This window comes from Ursus arctos, unplaced genomic scaffold, assembly GCF_023065955.2.
Source record: "Ursus arctos isolate Adak ecotype North America unplaced genomic scaffold, UrsArc2.0 scaffold_16, whole genome shotgun sequence".
In the NCBI taxonomy this organism is placed as follows: domain Eukaryota; kingdom Metazoa; phylum Chordata; class Mammalia; order Carnivora; family Ursidae; genus Ursus; species Ursus arctos.
This window is the reverse complement of record NW_026622830.1, coordinates 1,666,055-1,687,145: the sequence shown is the minus strand read 5'-3', so window position 1 is coordinate 1,687,145 and position 21,091 is coordinate 1,666,055. Positions and strand designations below refer to the sequence as shown.

Sequence of the window (21,091 nt, the reverse complement as noted above, 5' to 3'; positions counted from 1 at the left end):
AGCAGCTAGGCTGGCTCCTGTCACTCCAAACCAGACCCATGATTTGAATGGGATGAGTGTGGGAGAAGTCTGGTTTGTGAAGGAAAATCTGGGTGCTCATAGGCTCAGAGAGGTTATGCAACTTGCCCAAGGCCACACAGCTGATAAGGATGCAAGCTCGGGGTCTGAGTCCAGAGCTTCTGGGCTCAATCACGGAGCCACTACAGATCAGTGGGTTTTAAACAGAGGACTGAACTGCCAAGGATGCAGAGGATAAATTGGTGCCGGGTTTTGATGAGACATGAATGGTATGCCAAGGATGGTGGACGATGGGGAGCCCTGCAAGACGCTTGAGCTGAGGGAGACAGCTTTGAGAGGATGACTCCCGTCTCCGCCCGTCCCTAGCGGTTGGGAGCTGCGGGCGCAGAGTTACCTGCCCGCGGAGCGCCCCCGCCACCTGACCCGCGGTTTGTAAACTCAACTCGTCCAGCCACGCCCCTTCCTCCCTCTCTCCCGCCCCTTTAGGGTCAATATCTGCATAACCCCGCCTCCCCCTGCTGTGACTGGCTGTCCGTGGCGTCATTCCTGCGCGTGGGCGGGACTCCCGAGGGGTGGTGGGGGGGGTGCCTTCCCGGCGAGATGATTAGCATAGGCCCGCCTCCCGGCGCGGCCCTCGGGCCGGGCGCTGATTGGGCGGGCGGCGACCGTCGCTCTGGCGCCGGGCGCTGCGAGTGGCGAGCGCGGGCTGTCAGTCTGCCCGGCGGCCGGCCGCACTTCCGCCTCGGTGTCAGCGGGTCGCGGGCCTGCGGGGCGGGGGCGGGGTGGGCGGCGAGGCTCGGCCGGCGCCAGAGAGACTGCGGTCCAGGTGAGCGGCCCGGGACCCCAGCCCCGCGTTGGCGGGGTTCGGGCGGGCGTCGGGCGGGCGGGAGGCCGGGCGGGGCCGGGGGTAGGGGGGAGGGGAGCCGGAGCCCCGCGTCCACCTCCTGCCGGCCAGGCCCGGCCCGGGCCCCCGCCCCCGCCCGCCCAACCCCGGCCAGACCCCGCCGCCTGCCCCGCCGGCCCGCCAGTCCGCGGCCCCGGGAAAACTTGGGAGGAAAGTTGGCGGTGGGCGGGGGGCGGCGGGGGCCCCGCGTCGCCGGGCAACTGCGGCGCCGGAAGCCGGGTGGGCTGGGAGGCTGGGGCGCGCCGGCCGGCCCCGCTGGGGGGCTGGCGAGCGGGCGGGGGCGCGTTCGGGGGTCGTACGCGCGCCGCCCAAGGGCAGCGTCTGGCGGGGACCCGGCCGCCCCGGCGACCACCTGTGGGAGGAGGGCTGCGGCGCCCCGCGCTTGGCCGGCCGCCGTCGTGCTGCGGGCGCTCCTGGCCCGGCTCCGGTGTCACCCAAGTTAGACGTGAGCTCTGGTGGCACAGCGAGCCTCCGGACTTGTTGAGTGCACGCGCAGGTCAGGGCCCTGGGCAGGCGCGGCTCGGGCTTCCCGCCTGTGCTGGAGGAGAAGCCGGGGCGGGACGGTGCTCCCGGGGAGCCGTGCTCACATCCCCGGGTCTTTATTCTGAATGTTAGTCCAGGACCAGCTGCCGGCCGGAGCCAGCAGCTGCAGCGTTAGCCCCTTTTCAGGACCTCCTGGGGGCACCTGGAGACTTGGCCTCCTTCAGTTCGGTTCAGCGGGCATTTCTGCCAAGCCGGCCGCCTCCCCTGCGGACTGACCCTTCCAACCTAATGGGGATGTTGGGAGGACACAGCCCTGGGGCTGCAGGGGGACCCAGGTCCTCTTGGCTCGTTATTGGGCAGCAAGGTGGAAGGCCCTTCCTGATGTTGTCTGCTGGGCGGTGCTTTCCCCTCTCCCCTAGCTGCAGTTCTTTTGGGACATGTGTCATTTACCTGCAGGGCTGATGAGCACATGACAGAGCGCCCCCCCGCCCAAGTCCCTAGCACATAGTAGGTGCTCCAGATGGTTAGTTCCCTTTCCTCTTGTTTCGGACAGGAACCTTACGGGCTGTACTTCCTCCTTGTCCAGCATGGTGCCTGGCATGGTGCTGTCATTGAGAACAGGACAGTGTACGGATGACCGAATCTCCTCTGTAGAATTTGCTTTTCCTGTTTGCATCATATGTCCTTGCATTAATAACAGCTCCCAACTCAGGTGCTGTTAATTTGTAACAGTTGTTTTCCCAGGACGGCTGTGAGCACATGAGATTCACTTCCTTCGTGTGGTGCTGACATCCTTAGTGTATTCATGAGGAAGCCAAGGAACAGAGAGGTTAGGTGACTTACTCTGAGTCACACAGTAGTAGGTGAGGGAGCAGGGATTTGAACCCAAGTAGGCTGGCTTCAGAGTTTATACTCTTAAATACCTCTCCATATTGCCTTTTTTTTTTTTTAAGATTTTATTTATTTTTTTGACAGAGAGAGAGAGACAGCCAGCGAGAGAGGGAACACAGGCAAAGGGAGTGGGAGAGGAAGAAGCAGGCTCCCAGCGGAGGAGCCTGATGTGGGGCTCGATCCCAGGACTCTGGGATCACGCCCTGAGCTGAAGGCAGACACTTAACCGACTGAGCCACCCAGGCGCCCCCATATTGCCTTTTTAAACCAAAATTATTTATGATCTCCTCTTCACATTTTCTTTTGAAATATTCTAATTGCGCTGCGTTACTCTGTGTCCGAATTGTTATTTCTTACAGCATATATATCTGATAGATTTTCATTTTTTGTGAGCACAGGTGTTTATAAAACCATTTTACTTCTCTAAAATAAAGTAATTCTCCATCTGGCTATCCCAGATTTTGCTGAAATAGTCCCTGTGCCGCCCAGCTCCTTGGTTGGCAGCAAGGTGGTCGAGATGCACTGCGTGGCAGGGCGAGTCGGTGGAGCAGGGTGAGGACGGACACACAGCCGGGACTATGAGGTTGTGGCCCACACTCAGCTCTGAGCACACCTGCTGCGGTGGCCGTGAAGCATGCGCTTCCGGCATTGCTTGTGTCATGTGTGTGTAGAGGGGTCAGACTGGTGCTCGGTGTGACACTTTGACGAGCGGTATTACTGTCCTGTGTAACACGTACCCTTGACTTTCACCCTCATGTCCCTTTGCTGTGCCCTCTGCCCTCCAGGAAATGCTGGCAAACGAATCTTTTAAGATTTTATTACTTTCAGCTGATTATAAAAGTGACATTTGTTTTTTTGGTGGGGAAGTTTTTGAAACTTGTTATGTACTCCTGTGCTGTCTCCAAACGGGGTTAGCTGTCTCTTGCAAATGATTTAAGTATTTCTGTGAAAAGCCAAGGCCTGGTCTTTTCCTGGGAATTTGGCTGTGGCGGATATGAGGCAGGTGGGGCTTTCATCTTTGAGTGAGAGCTGTGATGTCGGTCCTTGAGGTGGCTGACATGTTGCATTCAAGAGTTGGGTCGTTCTGAAGGTGGTGGGGGCAGTGGGGAGCGCCCAGGCCAGGGGCACGCAGGCTCTGGCTGTGGCACTCTGACTTGGGTGGGGGCAGGGCGACTTCTCTTTTCGTGCTTCCAGCGTCTGTGGCTGTAAAGCGGGATGCCTGTGACAGTGTAATGGTGAGTGCGCAGGATTGTCACAGGTGCGCCGCACACCTTCGTGTTGACATTGACCATGACGCACAGACACACAGGGACGTGGTTTAGAACTGAAGCCAAGGCCGCCTTTGGTAGGCAGGGCTACGTTCTGTCGAAATGAGTTCCAGTAAACTTTTCAGTTCCGACTATTGAGATGAGGTTGTACAGGACTTAGGAGAACACCCCCGGCCCCATGCGAATCCCTGTAACCCAGCGGAGGGCCCCCCCACGCGGACATCACTGCAGGGCTCCGTTGCGGGCGGACACCGGGCTTAGTTCTGAGCACACATTGTCCCGTGTGCGGCTTGATCTGAGCGTGGAGCACTGGCTCGTAGCTTGTTGAGACTGAGCTCGTATTTGAACGTGACTGATTAATAAAAAGTGCTTCCGTCCTCAGAGTTAACATCTTAGGTTCTAGTCTAACACTTTAAACGCAGAGTCCACGTACACTGGTTGGTCTGTGTCTCTGCTGTCAGTTTGGTGTTGGAGCGCGTGGCATACGGGTTGGGGTCAAGTCCTGACTCAGAAGCGTGGTGTGGGGTACGGCGCGTCCCGGCAGCTCTCCTTCAGAAATGTGTGACCGAGAGCCACATAGACGTATTTGTGAACTTGATGGCGTTTCTTCCTGTTCTTTCCAAACTCAGAAAACAATTTTGGGTTATCTGGCAAAATTTCAAATCACCGTTCTTTCAACTGGATCTTCAGGTCACACAAATACTATAATCTTTGTGGTGAGCTAAACAGTGGAAGTAAGCCCTTACACAGGACTGTCTTGGGGTGCCTGACCGGCTCAGTCGCTAGAGCATGTGACTCCTGATGTTGGGGCGGTGAGTTCCGAGCCTCACGTAGTGTGTAGAGATAACTTAAAAATATATATATATTTTTTTAAGATTTTATTTGAGAGAGAGCATGAGAGAGAGCGTGAGATCATGTTCAGGGGGGAGGGGTAGAGGGAGAAGCAGTCACCCTGATGAGCAGGGAGCTAGATGCGGGGCTCCATCCCAAGACCCTGGGATCATGACCTGAGCGCAAGGCAGACACCTAACTGAGTGAGCCATCCAGGTGACCCCCTCCCCCAGAAAGAAAATCTTAAAAAAATCTGAAAGGACTGTTTTGAAGAAGCATGATGTTGGAAGACCCTGGCCTGCTGTGTGTCTCTGCTCTCTTCGTCTTTCTGTCAAGGTCGTGCCTGCAGAGTGGTTTTGAGACACAAACTCTGGGATCAGTCCTGGCCGAACTGGCCCCTGGCTCCACAGCCTTGGGGCCTGAGCAGGGTGGGGTGGAGGGGGTGCTCTTCTGGGCATCATCCCACCAAGCCTGATGGTCTGTTCCAGAAGCCCTGGGTCCCTGGATGCTCAGGATCTGGGGCTGTCCCCAGGGTTGTGGCCTGTCAGCAGTGGGAACCATCTGGGTGGACAGGCCTGTCTGACTGCTGAGTTCATACATGTACGAAGGGTTAGAAAGTTCCCAGAGGAAGGCTTGTTTCAGGCTGGTGCGGGGGTTCTCGGGACAGAGCATAATACACATGAGGATGGTCTGTAGGGAAGCTGTACTGAATCCAGATTCTAGAAAAACCTATGGCAGTCATGGGGGCGGGAAGGCTGTGTTTTACTGAACAAACGAAGGCTGATCAAAGGCTGGTCGTGAGAAAAGATGAGCTGCAGCCTGACACCTTGGGCCACCCGCTTGCCTGGAAGGTGACTTCTGCTGCCTTAAAACCAGCATGACTGTGTGATTTGACGTCCAAACTGGAAACCTATAGAGTGAAAAGAAGCATCATGAAGAGTGACTGTGGGGACAGATGCAGTAAGGGGGGGGTGTGTGTGGTCACACCGTCAGGCACCGGAGAGGGAGAAGGATCCTGTTGAGTTAGATACTGAGCACCTGTGTTCCAGAGACTCCGTTCCCAGAGGGAGAACAGGGCAGGTCACAGGGAGGGAGGGAGGACGGCAGGAGGGGTCCCCTGTGCTGGGGGCCAGCTCCCTGAGAGGGCCTGTGGCTTCTGTCTCTACGGTAGCTGGGCTTTGGGTTGAATGCTGATGCCTGTTAGGGTAGAAGGCTCCTGGGTTAGCATCATGGGGCTTCTTAAACCTGGCTTCTCATCAGAAAAACCTGGGGAAATTTGTAAGAAGTGTAGGTTCAAGGTCCAGCCTCGGATCTCTTGGATCTGGGCTTCCAGGGACGTGTGTGGCCTCCTCCCATTATTCTGATGGGCCTGGTGTGGGGCGTCGGGGAGGACTCTCCCTACGGATTCTCGGATTCTCAGCGCCCTGCACGGTGTCCACTGGCGTGGTGGCTGCTCGGTGGTTTTCTGAGAGCACAGCCCGTAGGCCGTGGTCAGAGCTCCCTGTCCAGAGTGTGTTCACATATTCTCTCCGGCTGCACGTTGGAACCCCTTGCTTCTGTGTCACAGAATGACGGGGTGGATTAAAGCAAACGTGTGTGTACGACAGAGCTGGCGTTCATCCTTGGTGCTGGATCCTAAGCTCCTGTTCCTCGAAGTGCGTGCTGTGTTTCTGGCGTTCGCTATTGAACGATAAGCAGGTTGGTCGAGTGGAGGCCAGGAACTAGAGGGAATCTGTCGTGGGTGGTGGGGCCCTCGGCTCCCACCTCCTGAGCCGGGTGGCCCGCCCAAGTCCCAGCAGCAAGTGCGGCTCCCATGCTGCTGGCTGCCGCTGCTCCCGGGCCAGGCCGGCCTACCCTCCACCTGCCTGTCAAGGCCACCCTGTTGGCATGGAAAAGGGTAAATAATCAGCGATTAACACCAACGTTTGTTTACATAGCACGATGGGTTCGTTTACCTTCCCCAGGCCTAGAAGCGCTCTGTTTCTCGCATGGACTCCTAACAAAACCCAGCAGTCCTTGTGCGATGGCTGCTCCGCCGGCCCGGCGGGTCTGGATGGGCGGCAGCGCCTTCCTGAGGTAGGGCTGTGCTTGCCCGTCTGCGCAAAGCAGAGCCGAGTTTGCCCCGCGGTGCCGAAGCTGTAAATCCCATGCAGCGTCAGGCAGCTGATTTCCGGGATGAAGACACCGACCTGGGGAAAGCAGAGACTGAGGCCACACACATAGGGGCACACCGCTCCCTCACTGTGCTCTGAGAACGGCACTCTCATGGAGCTTTGCGTGCCCCTGGGTGGAACCACGTTCCACACAGGTCTCAGGAAGCGGTGTCCAGGAGGTCCGTCTCCGCTCCTGCCCATGGTCCCTGAGGCCCGGGTGTGTGAGAGGTGCCCAGGGAGTGTGTGCGGGGAGCCAGACAGCCGCATGCGCTCCTCGGGGAGGAGGCCGTGCGAGTAGAGCAGGTCGTCCACCCGCTGCGGGAGTAGGAGGGCCCGACCTTTCCTTAGCAGGTGGCAGTAGGCACGTTTCAAGGAGTGCAAATTGAGCAGTCCAGTGTGGGCTTGGAAATTAGAATAAACAGCAGGCTGGCCCAATGTCCTTACTGTGCCGCATCTAACAGGTGGGTTTTGGGAAGGTTGCTGCCCGCGGGACCGGCCCATTGCTTCCACCCCTCCCTGCTCTGCCGGGCACCTCCTTTCCACCTGCCTCCTTCCGTGTGGCGGGACCACGAGAGCTTTCCAGGGGTGCCGGGTGGTCAGCGTGGAAGTCACGCATGCTCTCAGCCCGGTGAGGCCCTGGAGCGCTGTGTCCCGGATGGATGCTGGAGCGGAGAGCATTCGTTCATTAGCATTGCACAAAAGGGAGCGTTCCCTCTGTCGGACACATCAGCCGCGTCTCAGGCGCCACGTCTTGGGTGCTCAGAGTCGCCCGCAGCCAGTGGCTCCCGCACCAGACCAAGCAGATGAGAGCGTCCCCAGTGGGGCTGGGCGTTCTGCAGCATGGCTGTGGGGCCGGGGCTGTTGAGTCTTCCTTTCCATTCACGTTTGGTGTTTTACAGAAGAAGGAGACTGGGAACTGTGGCATAGTGGGCATCAGTAGGGTGACGGTCTTTAGGTGACAGGTGGGTTTCATTGCAAAGCAGACATTTAAAGACTAAAACGCTAAAACATGAGTGACCACAAGGACCCTGTGGCCAAGAAGCACTGTCTGCCCACGGTGGCGTTGCTGTGGGAGGGGTGAGGTCTCTGGAGGCACGGGGATGGGTGGCTTGGGGCCCCTTGCTCTTGCCTCAGGGGCTGCCTGGTGGAGAGAGCCGGCGGGCTGTGGGCCACCCCAGGGGCGGCCTTCTCCTCCGGGTGTGTCAGCATCACCATTCAGCCTGGGTTTCACTCTTCCTGAGTTCCGTCTCCCAGCTCTGTTTGACTGTGTTTCCTGCTCTTGGTGGGCCACTCTGCTAACCTTTCAGTGTCTCGGGAGCACCTTTCCCGGGGTCCGCCGGCCAGGCGGCTCCTGGAGAAGGAGAGACCCTGCGGGGAGGCAGCGGAGACTTTGGGTCGCTCCGCCGCTCATCTGCGGCTCCCCATGTCCTCCGCACTGTGGACGCGCACCGGTTTCCAGAAGCATTTGGCCTTGACTAAGAGCCACAGGGCGCTGAGAGCCTTGTAGATGCTGGTGGAGGCGGCCGCTGCCTGCTCGCCTCCGTTCGGACGGGCATGATGGCAGCTCGGGTTTAGGTGGTCGGTGGCTTGAGCAAATGTCCAGTTCCTGAGGCTGCTCTCCTCGCGGGCCCTCCCGTGTCTCCCCGGCGATCCGTTTGGGAAGGCCTCTGCTGTGACCGCCCCGTGCAGGTGACCTCTGGGGGCGGGACCAGCCTGGGGTCCCCTCTCCCCCACCTCAGTGTCCATGTCTGCCTCCCTCCCTGCGCCTGTCCTGGCTCCGCAGTTGCCTGATGTGGCGTGGCCGCACTGTTTCCTGGTGGGAGGGAGCCAGAGGGGTTCTGCTCTGACTCTGACCGTCAAAAGGAAAAACAGTCTCTGGAGCTGGAATGTGAGATGAGGATGCGGGTCCCTTCTTAGAATCCCGCTGTTGGTAACAATGGAGACTTTTTCCCTTTCAGTGTAATGCTGTGTGAGCTTAGCGCCCGGTGCCTTTGAGCTCTGTGCGTTATCACGAATTTATTGTCTGTACTGCTTGCTTATGTATTTTTTCCAATTTTTAAAGTTGTGGTAAAATATACATAACATAAAATTTACCATCTTAACCATTTTTTTTAAAGATTTTATTTATTTACTTGACAGAGAGAGCGAGCACAAGCAGGGGGAGTGGGAAAGCTAGAAGCAGCCTCCCTGCTGAGCAGGGAGCCCAATGCGGGACTCGAACCCAGGACCCCAGGACCATGACCCGAGCTGAAGGCAGATGCTTCACCGACTGAGCCACCTTAACCATTTTTTAAAAACTAGTTTGAGTAATCTCTACCCCCATCGTGGGGCTTGAACTTAGAACCCTGAGATCAAGAGTCACACGCTCCACTGACTGAGGCAGCCGGGTGCCCCCGTCTTAACCACTTTAAAGTGTGCGTTTCAGTGGTATTAAATAATTGATAGCATTGCGCGACTGTCATCGCCACCTGTCTCTGGCACTGTTTTCATCCGGTAAAAGTGAAGCTCTCTTCCCATTAAACGCTAACCCCCTCCCCCAACCCCTGGCAGCCACTGTCCTGCTTTCTGTCTGAATTTGACTCCTCCCTAAGTACCTCATGCACGTAGCCTCAGATGGGATTTGTCCTCTGCTGACTGGCCCATCTCACTGTGCACGGTGCCCTCAGGGTTCATTCTTGTGGCGGCAGGTGGCGGGTTTTCCCTCCTTTCCAAGGCTGAATAATAGTCCGTTGTTCGTACAGATCCCATTTTGCTTGTCCATTCATCCCGCAGTGGACACTGGGGTGCTTCCGTGTTTTAGCTATTGTGACTAATTCTGTTATGAGCACGGGTGTGCAAGTAGGACCTTCAGGATCTTGATTTCCATTCTTTTGGGCATATACCCATAGGTGGAATTGCTGGGTCATATGGTAATTCTGTTTTTAATTTTTTGAGGAACTGCCATCCTTGTCTCGCTCCTGATCTTAGAGGAAAAGCTTTCAGTCTTTGACCGTTGACTGTTGGATTGCTGCTGGGTTTCATATACAGCTCTTACTATGTTGTGGTAAAGTCCTGCTGCTGCTAGTTTGTTAGTGTTTTTATCATGAAAAGGTTTGAATTTTGTCAAATGATTTTTATGTATCAGTTGAGATGACCATGTGTTTCCTCCCTGTCATTCTGTTGAGGTGACGCATTAAATCCGTTTTCATATGTTGAACCAGCCTGCCTCCCAGGAAGAGGTCCCAGTTGGTCATTGTGCTTAGTCCTTTCAGTGTGCTGCTGACTGTGTCTCAGTGTATTCCTTTCGCTAGGGTTTTGTTGAGGACTCTTGCCTCTGCGTCCATTGGGGATATTGGTGTGTGGCTTTCTCTTCCTGTGGTGTCTCTGTTTGGCTTTGGTTCAGGACCCGCTGACCGCATAGAATGAGTTAGGAAGTGTTCCCTCTTCATCGGTTTTTTGGAAAAGTTTGAGAAGAATTGGTGTTAGTTCTTCCTCAGATGTTTGGTAGAATTTACCAGTGAAGCCCTCAGGCCCACGGCTTTTCTTCCCTGTAAGATATTTGATTACTGGTGCAGTCTCCTTACTAGTCAGAGATTTTCTGTTTTTTTTTGTGAGGTGCTCTTGGTAGGTCTTGTGTTCCTGGGGATCTGTCCGTTTCAGTGAGGGTATCGGTTGGTTGGCACGCCGCTGCTCACGGCGCTCTCATGCAGTCCTGTCTGTTTACGTAGACTCGGTAGTAATGTCCGGTTGTAGTTGAGTATTCTCTGTTTTTCTCTTAGTCTACCTAGCTGCAGGTGATCAATTTTGTTGGTCTTATTAGAGAACCAAGTTTTGGTTTCATTGATTTTCTCTGTTTTTCTATTCTTCTTATTCCCTTCTTTCTGCTAACCTTGGTATTTGTTCTTTTTTCTTAGATCGTAATGTTGATTTGAGATTTTTTTCTTATTTTTGATGTTGCTTTTGGTTCATCGAGTCCTCTCAGCACTCCCTTCGCTGCATCTCCTAAGTTTGCATATGTTATATTTTCATTTTCATTTGTTTCTAAGTATTTTCTGATTTCCCTTGTGATTTCTTCTTTGGTCCCTTGCTTAAGAGCCTGCCATTTAATTTCCACAGTTCTGTGAATATTCCAGTTTTCCCTCTGTTACTGATTTCTAACTCATTGCCTTACGGGCAGGGGAGATGCTTTGCATGAGATCTATTGTGTAAAATCTATGGAGATGTAATTTGTGGCCTGACATCCGCTCTCTGCTGGACACCGACCCATATGTGCTTGAGAAGAACGTGGGTCTGCGGCTGCTGTTGGGTGACGCTCTGTGCTTCTTCAGCCTGCTTGGTTTGTGGTGTGAAGTCCTCTGTTTCCTTACATACCTTCCGTCTGGTTGATGCTTGCCAATGCATTTTTAAATTATTAGATAGAATTTATATTATTTTGGACAATTTAAATTCACAATTGATATTTAACTTTCAGAGTTTTCATATTGCTAGAGCCCTTTTCTTTCTTCGTGAAGATCATACCCAGGTTGCCTTGCCTGTTTTGTAGAGAGAAGTTCATCTCTTTAGTGACTTGACCATGAAGATTAACCTCTGGGCCCCTTAGCTAGTCACTTATTCCTACGTGAGTAGGTCTGTTTTTCTAAGAGAATCGTACAGGGGGTCTGCGAGGCTGGAGTGCTATTTGGACAAGTGGTAGTGGGGCACCTTGCATTTGGAGCCAGGCTCCTGGACGTACGGAGGACAGCCCGTGCACACGGTAAAGAGCTGGGTAGGGCTGTTCTCAAGGGAGCGGCATTTTGCGGGAAACTGGGAGGAGTGGCGGGGTGTCCTGGGCTGGTGTCCCCCTGAAGAGGCTAGGAGTGAGGGTCCACTGCAGCCCGTGGCAGGAGGTCCCCACATGGAGGGATCAAGACCTCTGCCTCCTTCGTCTGTGTCCTCCATGAGGCCAGGTCAGCCCCGTGGCATCGCCGTCGGGCCTGAGGCGGTGCAGAAGATGACAGGAGGCCAGTGAAGATGTGCAGTGCAGGCTGAGTGTCCTGGGTTTTCTCTGTAGTTAGAAGAGGGGCAGTTGAACAGAAAGAGCTAATTAAAAAAAAAGAAAGTCCTTTCATGAAATACTGTCTTCACAGATGTCTTCTGAATGCACAGTAAAACCTGCCTGAAGAAGAACATATGTAGGAAATACTGAATTCTGCCTTCTTGTTCATGCTGTTTCTTGAAGAGTTGACTTTCCGTCCGTCCGTCCGTCTATTGTGGTACAGGACTGAGTTATAAAGCCTGAGTGTCCCTCAGTTCCATGGCCTTCTTGCTTGGGGCACTTTATGCACACGGCCCTGCACTCCCCTCCGCAGTGTGGGCCGGATTTGGGGGTGCGAAACCCATGTCCAGTGCCCCAGGCGGCTCAGCCCGTGGGCGGGCGACCAATGCTGCAGGGCCCGGGGCAGCAGGGGCCCCTCTCCTGCGGCGAGGTCAGGTGGGCAGACACGCGTGTGCAGGACCCAGGGCTGGAACGTCACGGGAAGCCTGCCCCGCAGAGGCCTCCCGGGGCCCCCCAGGCCTGGCGCCAAGCGGCAGTCAGCAGATGTTGGTGGAAGGTGCAAGGGGACTCGCAGTTTCGTGTCGATGGGCTGTGGCCGTGGGGGGTTCGATTGCCCAGCTCTTTCAGGAATGACCTCGAGACTGTTGGAATTAATTACTGAACTTGTAAAATGTGAGCCAGCCTGAGGGGTGCTGTGAAAACTCCGTCATTGACCTTGTGGAGTGCCCGTGTGGGGTTTATGGGAGAGGCCTTCCAGGCAGGGCCCGGTGCTCAGCGGTGGCCTGGCTGACAGCCAGCGTTTCTCCAGCCTGACATTTTATACCCTCAGTTTAAAGATTTCCATACATTTTGATTGATTTACTTTTAACATTAGAACTTTTGTTCTGGGTGAGAAAGCATATAAAAAAGGAAAATGTCATGACTTTTAATGTACCTTTTATCACGGGAGATTTTTAGGGTACAGGAAGGCAGGCGGCAGAGCACGAGGGCCCCTGTGCGCCCATCCCGGCTTCCGCAGTGACCGGCTGGGGCCACGGATTGGCCCGCCCACTGCTTCCACATTACTTCCATCCACATGGACTTCAGTGTGTAGCTCTGAAGAGAAGGCCTCTGGTAACGAATGCCATTAGGACACCTGTGCCTTTTTTAAAAAATACCTTATTTGCGGTTTAATGACGTACAACAAAGTCCCCATATTTATTTATTTATTTATTTATTTTTATCTCTAAAGATTTTATTTATTTATTTGACAGAGAGGCATCGAGAGAGGGAACACAAGCAGGGGGAGTGGGAGAGGGAGAAGCAGGCTTCCCGCTGAGCAGGGAGCTGGCTGCGGGGCCCGATCCCAGGACCCTGAGATCATGACCTGAGCCGAAGGCAGATGCTTAATGACTGAGCACCCCGGCGCCCCCAAAGTACCCATATTTAAACCATATGGTAAATTTTGACCTACGTATATGCCCTGAAACTCTCCTCTCAGTCAGGATCACGGCCGCCCTCCACTCTCTCCCGCGCTTTCATCCTGGGTAGGTTTTGCTGACCGTTTCCGGGTGTAGTTGAATGCGTAGCCAACGGGCCGTGCACACCTGGGAGACCACCGTCCCGCTCCCTCTCCATCCGCTGTGATTTGTTGCTCCAAGAAGCTGGGTCTGTCCTGCAGACTTGCCGAGAGTCTGGATTTTGCCAACTCTGTCGTCAGGCTGGAGCTCAGCCTGTTTCTCTGTGCTCTGTGTTCCTTAAGTTGGTGGTTAGAGCTGGAGGCCAGGCCACATCTGGGCTGGAGTTTCTGTGCACCATGGCGGAGAGGGGGCGGCGTGCTCCTGTGCTGGGGGGCACGTGGCGCACCCGGTTCAGGTCCTGCAGTGCTGCTGGTGGTTGGCACTGGCACCGGATGCAGTCACTTGTGTATGTCACCCAGCAGCGCCGTGCACACAGCTTCACTGCCTCCGCACGGGTTCGCTGGAGCACGGCTGTCTGGCAGCACCCCTCTGTCATTTGGCCAGATGGTGGCCCAGAGCCCGTGCAAGAAAGAAAGCTGGATGGAGGCTTGGTGCTCCCCTGTTGTTGACTGGTTTCAGAAGTGTGTGTGGGCATCACCCAGGGTGACCACCTCGTCTCCTTCCCAGCATCTGTAGGAGCTCAAGGGCTTAGCTGTATCTGGCCCGTCTCAAGTCTCTTGCTGTGTGCTGGCGCTCCGACGGTTCCCTTGTTGCAGCGGGAGCCTCTGTGGGCTCATCCTCGGCCTTGGGATGAAGCCCCCGGCTTCTTGCTGCCCGAGAGGGATCCCAGTCCTGGATTCAGCCATTTTTCCTCCAGGGACCCTGGTTCCTTTGAGTGGCTTCCAGAGGGGCCAAGCAAGTTGCTGTGCGTTGTAGATGAGACAGGTCACGTCGGAGAGGAATTAGAGGAAGTGGTAACTTCTCTAACGTGCGCCGGCAACAAATCCTGGACTGCTGAGCGGGGCTTTGTATGGGTGTTTCCAGAAGCTGCCTGGTGCCTGGCTCCGCATGGTGGGAAAGAGAAAGGGATCTCTGAGAGAGCCTTTCAGGGTAGGAAGAATGGAGTGACTTCGTGCTGGTTTGTTGCGTAGCGGGAAAGCTCCTGTATGCTCAGGACAGGGCCGGAGAGGGTCCAGCGCTGTGTCGCCACTCTAAGAACGGAGGGCACCTCCCTCCCTGGGGACGGTCTGTGTCTTTGCTTCCCTTAGAACCGGGGGGAGGGCTCTGGGCCCCACCTCTGTGCTACTAACACAGTTAGACGTAGACTCAGCTTGTTTTAATAAAAAGTGAAACCTTTTGGGATAAGGCTGACCTGCTTCAGTCTCTTACTGTTTATAAAATACTGCTTTTCATAAAGGGGTGCGTGAGTTCTGCTAAAATAATTTTGAGAAAATATAAGTGGATTTCAGTTTGTGTCAATAGCAGCTCCCTTATCCAGCTGCCTTAATTCTCTGGGATGGAAACTTGGCTTAAAGTCGGTGTGACACACGTACTCGAACATAGTTGTGACTTTCGTGTTTGTAGCGACCTTCATCGGGAGGTTCTGGGCTATGTTTGAACCCTAGACGTGTGAGAACTTCACCGCAACTGGCCTGCCCTTCCGCCTGTCCAGCAACTTCCCCCACATCAATCATTCCGTGGTTGTCTTTTTTAGAGAGAAAGGGAGGGGGGAGAGAGCTAGTGCACGGGGTGGGAGGGGCGGAGGGAGAGAGACTCTCAAGCAGACTCCACACCCAGCACGGAGCCCAACGCGGGCTTGATCTCACCACCCTGAGATCATGACCTGAGTCAAAATCAAGAGTCAGATGCTTAACTGCGCCCCATTGTTTTCTTTTTAAAAACTTGTTATTTTTAAAAATGGAAGTATAATTGACACAACATCACGTGAGTCTCAGGTGTACAACCCAATGATGCTGAACTCACCGTGAGTGTAGCTGCCCCCCGTCACCACCCCGCTATCACAGCACCATTGAAGACATCCCCAAGCCACGCCTGCACCGCTGTGAAGCCTGGACCTCCCCTCCCCTGTTCCCCCACCCCCGGCAACTGGCAGTTTCTTTTCTGTATTTACAGGTCTGTTTCTGCTTTTTGTTTGTTTCTTTGTTTATTCATTTGTTTTTCGGTTCCATATGTGAGTGAAATTGTGTGGTATTAGTCTTTTTCTGACTTACTTCACATAATAATACTCTCTAGGTTTATTCATGTTGTTGCAAATGGCAAGATTTCATCCTTTTTTATGGCTGAGTAATATTCCATCACACACACACACACACACACACACACACACACACACACACCATCATCATCATCTCTGTCCATTCCTCTATATGTGGACACTTTGTTGCTTCTACGTGTTGGCTCCTGTAAATATTGCTGCAGTAAACAGGGGCGCACTTGTCTTTGAGAATTAGTGGTTTCGTTTTCTTTGGGTAAATTCCCAGCAGTGGAATTACTAGATCACGTAGTAATTCTATTTTTAGTGTGTGAGGACCCCCCGTGCTGTTTTCCACAGTGGCTGCACCGGCCTGCGTTCCCGCCAACAGCACCCGAACGTTCCTTTTTCTCCACGTCCTCGCCAACTCTTGTTGGTTCTTGTGGTGTTGAGTCTAGTGTTTATCATTTTCTTATACAACTGTAGGTAAGGGTTTTTAAAAATATCTTCAGATAATGAGTGCTTATTAATCTGTTATTCATTGACGGATATTTATATTATGAATGTTTCATATTTTTTGAAATCATGCATTTGTTAGAGCATTCATTTAATTTCTTTGCTTAAATTGTAAATTGAGATTGATTTCAAGAATGGTGATTGGGTATTTTAAAAATATTTTTAAACCATAAAACTTTTGAAAGCTAAGTATATGGCAGTGTGTTTCCCCTTAGATCTCCAGTGCTTGTTGGGTTTTTACCAGAAGGAAAGTTGACCGCGTACAATTCCTTACATGTCGATGTAGGTCCAGTACGATGACTCCGTAGAAAGGCCGAGACCGGGTGGCAAGGGAGCCCGGCTACCGAAGGATGAACGGCGAGGAGGAATTCTTCGATGCCGTCACAGGTGAGTGGGGTAGGAAGTGACTCCGAGGCCACAGAGTCCCGGTCCCAGACTTGGCCTTGGGGGTGTGAGAAGTGTTGGTAAAGCCGTGCAGGCGAGAGACGGGGCACGGTCCCTGGGACTGACACTCAGCAGAAGTGTGTTGGGGGAGGCTCTGGGCTACAGGCAATAACCAGAAAGGGCAGCTGTGTTCCATCTGTAAAAGACTTGCCTTGGGGTGTGAATGCTTTTATTAGCAACCCTAAGAGAGATGGCCAGTTTCTTGTGTCATTGGTACTCACTGATCAGGCCTTGCTGTCTTCATGTTAGAGCTACCATTGCTGGGGCTGGGACACAGCCTGTCATCTGTTGTCCCATAGACGACAGTGCGAGCCTGCCGGGAGCTAGTGTGTGGTGGGGCCTGTGTGTGCACGTGTGGGGGTGGGTGCGGCGAAGGGGAGGGCAGGCCAGGCTGGCCCAGCTCACACTGGTTTTGAACAGCCTCTTCTCCCCATCGCTGGGAAGAAGCCCCGCGCGCCTGTGGGGGCAAGTGTACAGCGACCGTATGGTTCTCATGACCCTTCACGTTCAAGCCAGCCGTTCCTTCTCTGCCCACCACCCCTCATGGTCAACATTTGGAACGTCGTGTGTCGTCTGCTGAGGACCTCTGTTGGTGGAAAGGAGCTTCAAGAGACTCTTGTAACCCAGCTCCCTCCTCGCTAGGTAGAGGGCTAGAACAGCAGCTTTGAGCTGTTTCTCTGGGCCAGGTTTTTAGTGACAGACTCTCAGGTCAGAGGGGCTCCTTCTGCCAACGGTTGCTGTAACTGTGCCCTCTGGGCCTGCTTGGCTGCGCGTGCCGGCACGTCTGTCTCCTGGAGGCCCGGCTGTTAGGGCATCCGTCACTCACCAGCCGCGCTCCTCCCTCCAGACCCAGGGTTGCAGTGGGTTGGTGGACTGGCTGCCCCGGACTGACTTCTTCTTTGAAAGCCAAGAAGCAGGAGGCGCTGAGCTGCCTCCGGTTTTCAGAGGCCAAATTATCGAGTCCTCTCTCGTGATGTCGTAGCTGCAGTGCTCCTCGTAGACGTGCTCCTAAGAAGCATGTTGGTCTGCCTGACTGCTCACTCTGCAGTCACCTGGCTCGCCGCTGATTCCTGCCGAGCCCGGTGGTGGTCAGGCACTCACGCCCTTGGGCCACTGGGCCCTTGTCGGGGCGGCTGCGTCTGTAAGTGAGAGAGCCAGCCTTGGCGCGCCCCTCTCTTCGGGGTCTCGTAGGAAGTTTCCTTTCGCTTGGGACTGGCGTAGCCAGATTCCTGAACATCTCTGAACTTGGCCTGAAGAGTTTTCTCCAGAGAGGACTCGAGCTTCGTGCAGCACGCCGTTTGGAGAGATGCCTCTGCGCGTCCCTGAGACAGAGGTGGCGGGGGCAGCTGTCCGGGGGACAGTGCTTTCTCCCCTCAGTCCTTCGGTTCCAAACCAGATAATAGAAGAAAAGCACCGAGTCTCCCAGTGCAGTGACGCAGCCAGGAGAGCCGCAGAGTGCTGACTGCATCACTGCGGAGAGCCGGTCTGACTCTGGCTCTGTGGGAAAAGTAGGACAAAGTGTCCAAGCCCAGCACGGACCAGATGAACGGCTCGCTAGGCAGTTACTTTGGCCAAAGGATCAGCACCGTTAAAGGGGAAGGTCTTATTTTTTTATTTTATTTTTTAAAAGATTTATTTGAGAGAGAGAGGATGAGGAGGGGGAGGGGCAGAGGGCGAAGCAGGCTCCCTGCTGAACAGGGAGCCCGATGTGGGACTCGATCCCAGCACCCTGGGATCATGACCTGAGCCAAAGGCAGATTCTTAACCAGTGAGCCACCCAGGCGCCCCAAGAGGAAAGTTTTAAGGTTCAGGGAAATCATGTTCAGAAACAGACGGACCTATTAGAAGTGTGTGCCTTTGAGCGATCAGATCACAGGTGATTTCAGGTTTCTCTCTGCTTATCTGTCTTTTCTGTTTTCTACAATAAATACGTGTCGTGTATGAAAATGCTCAACCTGTTTACATAGTGTCGGCTTAATCTGAGAAAAGACTTCAGCGTGACTGTCAGTGATGAGTTGCCTTGTTTTCCGGGGTGTACATTCAGGCGGGACCTCCTAGCGTTGAGGAACCTGTGGGGACCAGGGACACTGGGGGGGGGCGGTTGGGCAGGTCCTGCAGGGCAGGGTGGGGTCTCTTTAGGAAAGGAGCGAGGGGCACCTGTGTGGCTCAGCCCCTTAAGCATCCGCCCAACTCTTGATTTCGGCTCAGGTCATGACCTCAGTCAGGGTCCTGGGATCGAGTCCTCAAGTGGGCTCCATGCTCAGCAGGGAGTCTGCTTCTCCCTCTGCCCCTCCCTTTGCCCCTCCCCCTGCTTATGCTCTGTCTCTCTCAAATCGATAAACAAATCTTAAAAAAAAAAAGTTTAGACTTGGGATTAAGTAGATGTTGCTCTTGGGTGGATAGGAAGACCAGAGGTGACAGGCTGGTTCAGGAAATACCGATCGTTTAAGAGGCTCATTGACAAACCTTTCAGAGCCATTGTGTGGTGAGTGTCAGTGCTGTCTTGGGACCCTGTCAACGGGGAGGAGCAGAAGAGAGGATTTTGTATGTATTCTCAGGAAAGTATAGCAGCAGATTTGTGTGTGTTTCGGGTCTGGCAGCGCTCCCCCGCCTGGCCTCATGCCCCGGGCCTCGCCTTCGTCTGCCAAGTGAGAGGCTGGCGGGAACTCAGTTCCCGCTCTGTCTCGTGTCATCGCTACAGTGGTCACGGTCACGGCTGAGCGCCGCGGTCCTTGAGCCCCTTCCCTGGCTGGGCGGGCGTTGTCCTGGCAGCCGCGGCTCAGCGCTGGCGAGCCCCGGAGCAGAAAGCATGTGCCTCAGTGGACTGTACCGGCTGATGTGAGAGGAAGCGGGCCACCTTTTCCCTGTAGCAGCCTGTTCCTTTGGGAGAAGGCCCTCCTGGTGGGGAAGTCCTTAGGAAGCCGCTGCCTGAGCTTCTGTTGATGTGGGTTGCTCGCAGAGCTCCAGCCGCGCATTCCGCACTCGGGTTCTTGCCCATGGGTGTGAGTCTGGCAGCGCGCTTGTGTGGCACACGGTTCCTGTTCCATAGAAGCTACTGCCATGGCTTGTATTCTAGAACAAGACCTTGTGCAGTGACAACACGCTGCAGCCTCGAGGCGGGGCTGATGGCTGTCGGGCGGCCTGCCGCTGAAGCAAGGACAGACTACTCCCTGCCCGACAGCTGAACCTCGGCGGCCACGTCTGAGCTGCTCCTGGGAAAGCAGGCATGCCTGCATTCCCCGCCTCGGCCTGGGGCTCGTGGGGAGCAGAGCTGACCGTTGCAGCGTGTGTCAGTCAGAAACGATGTGGCGCTTCAGATAGTCTGCCGCGTGGTCAGGACTCTTGGGGGTGGGCTTTTACGTCTTCCCAGTCCTGTGAGAATGACCATTCTGCTTGTCGTGTGCAGGCTTTGATTCTGAGAACTCCTCCGGGGAATTTTCAGAGGCAGATCAGAGAGTCGCTGGAGTGACGCATGTGGACACCGGCAGAAGTAACGGGCTTGGAAAGGTCGGGGAGCGGCCACCTCGAGAGAATGGAATTCAGAAGCACAGGTATGTCGTGGTGCAGGTGTGATTTAGAATCTTCCAGCATATCTGTGACCGCCCCCGCTGTGCTGCAGAGCGCCCCTTCGGCTCTCCTGAGCGACCCAGCCTGTGTCACCTGGGCTGGCGCCCCAGACGGCATCTGGCATCCTGAGGCGGTGAGAAGGCAGCCTCCGTCCACCCCACGATGACTTGCTTTGTGGCTTGAGGGAGCCCTCCAGCCTCACCCCAGACCCCGCTCTGAGCCTTAGACCCCCGTGCCTGGTAGATGCATGCACCGGGCCGCTCAGGTGCCCTGTTCCTGCCTCTGTTCGTCCATTCATTCACTGGGCAGATGTCGGAGCACGTCCTGTGTGCTCAGATGGCCTGTCCGAGAGAGGGCCGGGCTCTGCTGACCGGACCTTTGCCATCATCCCCTCAGCGCCCCAGGAATCTGGTTCACACGTTGGCCCGATGCCACCCTCTTTTCCCCATGCCCTGTTGCCCAGCTCTGACATGCTGGCCTCGTTCCACGGGTCTGGACCCCTCAGCCCTCGTCGCTCCTCTGTCGTACCCCGGTCCAGCTGGCACTGCTTCTCCTGTGCCTTGTGGCTCCCGTAACTGCTTCCACACCCTCTCGTCTCATCTCTGCTGTGGGCAGAGTCATCTTTCCACAAGACAGGTCTGACTGGGTCTCCTCCACCCCGTAGTTGGAATTCTTGGCCAATGTCCACGTGGTCCCCAGTGATGGCTGATAGAAGTCTCCCAGCTGGGATAGGGGACTGTAAGTTCACCCTCCTCTTGGGACGAGGACTGGGCCTACTCCTTTGGCTCCAGCCAGTCCTGTTGTCTCCGGTCCCAGCCGACAGGGGCTGCTTTCAAGTCCTCAGGGGTGCCCAGGCCGTTCCCACGGCGGAGCTCTCTGTGCTCGGCTCCCTCGGCCATGGCGCTCTTCTCTGTGTCTCTTTAGTTCTGGCTTTTCCCTCTTAACTCACAGAAGGCTTACCTCGGGGGGCCCCTTCCTGGCCCTGGCCAGAGCCACACCCCTCCGTGTGGCACCCCTTGCAGTTTGTGCCTGCCCCGCCGTGGCTGCCAGTGTTCAGGGCACCCAGAGGAGAGCTGAGGCTGGAGCCGAGCATTGGGTGCCTGCAGCCTGGCCCATGGTGCTCGCAAATGTTGCTTTTTCTTTCCCATTTCATCTCCAGCATTTCTGTTCTCCTCTCCCTATTACCCTTAAATAGACAGTGTGCCCTGAGCCGGCTGCCCCTAACGTGATCTTCCCTGGGAGTGCGCGCCTCCCGCCCGGGCCAGCGCAGGCACTGTCACTGCTCTGAAGCCCAGAGCCGCCAAGCGGAGGTGTCCCCACCGGGGTGCCTGCTGCAGGTGCATCGGTGCTT

The 21,091-nt window shown here is 55.0% G+C and overlaps 1 protein-coding gene across 8 annotated transcripts in view; it reads left to right on the top strand.

Annotated features, from left to right (window-relative positions):
• Nucleotides 1-737: 737 nt before the first annotated feature.
• The window catches only part of LOC113258791 (ADRM1 26S proteasome ubiquitin receptor), a 54,439-nt gene continuing 34,085 nt past the window's right edge, over nucleotides 738-21,091 (top strand). Inside the window, exons 1-3 of one of the 8 annotated variants that reach the window (XM_057312429.1) lie at nucleotides 738-844; nucleotides 16,016-16,116; nucleotides 19,580-19,724. In XM_057312429.1, coding sequence (XP_057168412.1) covers nucleotides 16,080-16,116; nucleotides 19,580-19,724 — 182 coding nt within the window. In that variant the 5' untranslated portion in view covers nucleotides 738-844; nucleotides 16,016-16,079. Of the gene's footprint in view, nucleotides 845-16,015; nucleotides 16,117-17,062; nucleotides 17,774-19,579; nucleotides 19,725-21,091 lie in introns of those variants that run through there. The other 7 variants (XM_026503864.4, XM_048222292.2, XM_026503863.4 and 4 more) reach the window with 7 other exon arrangements.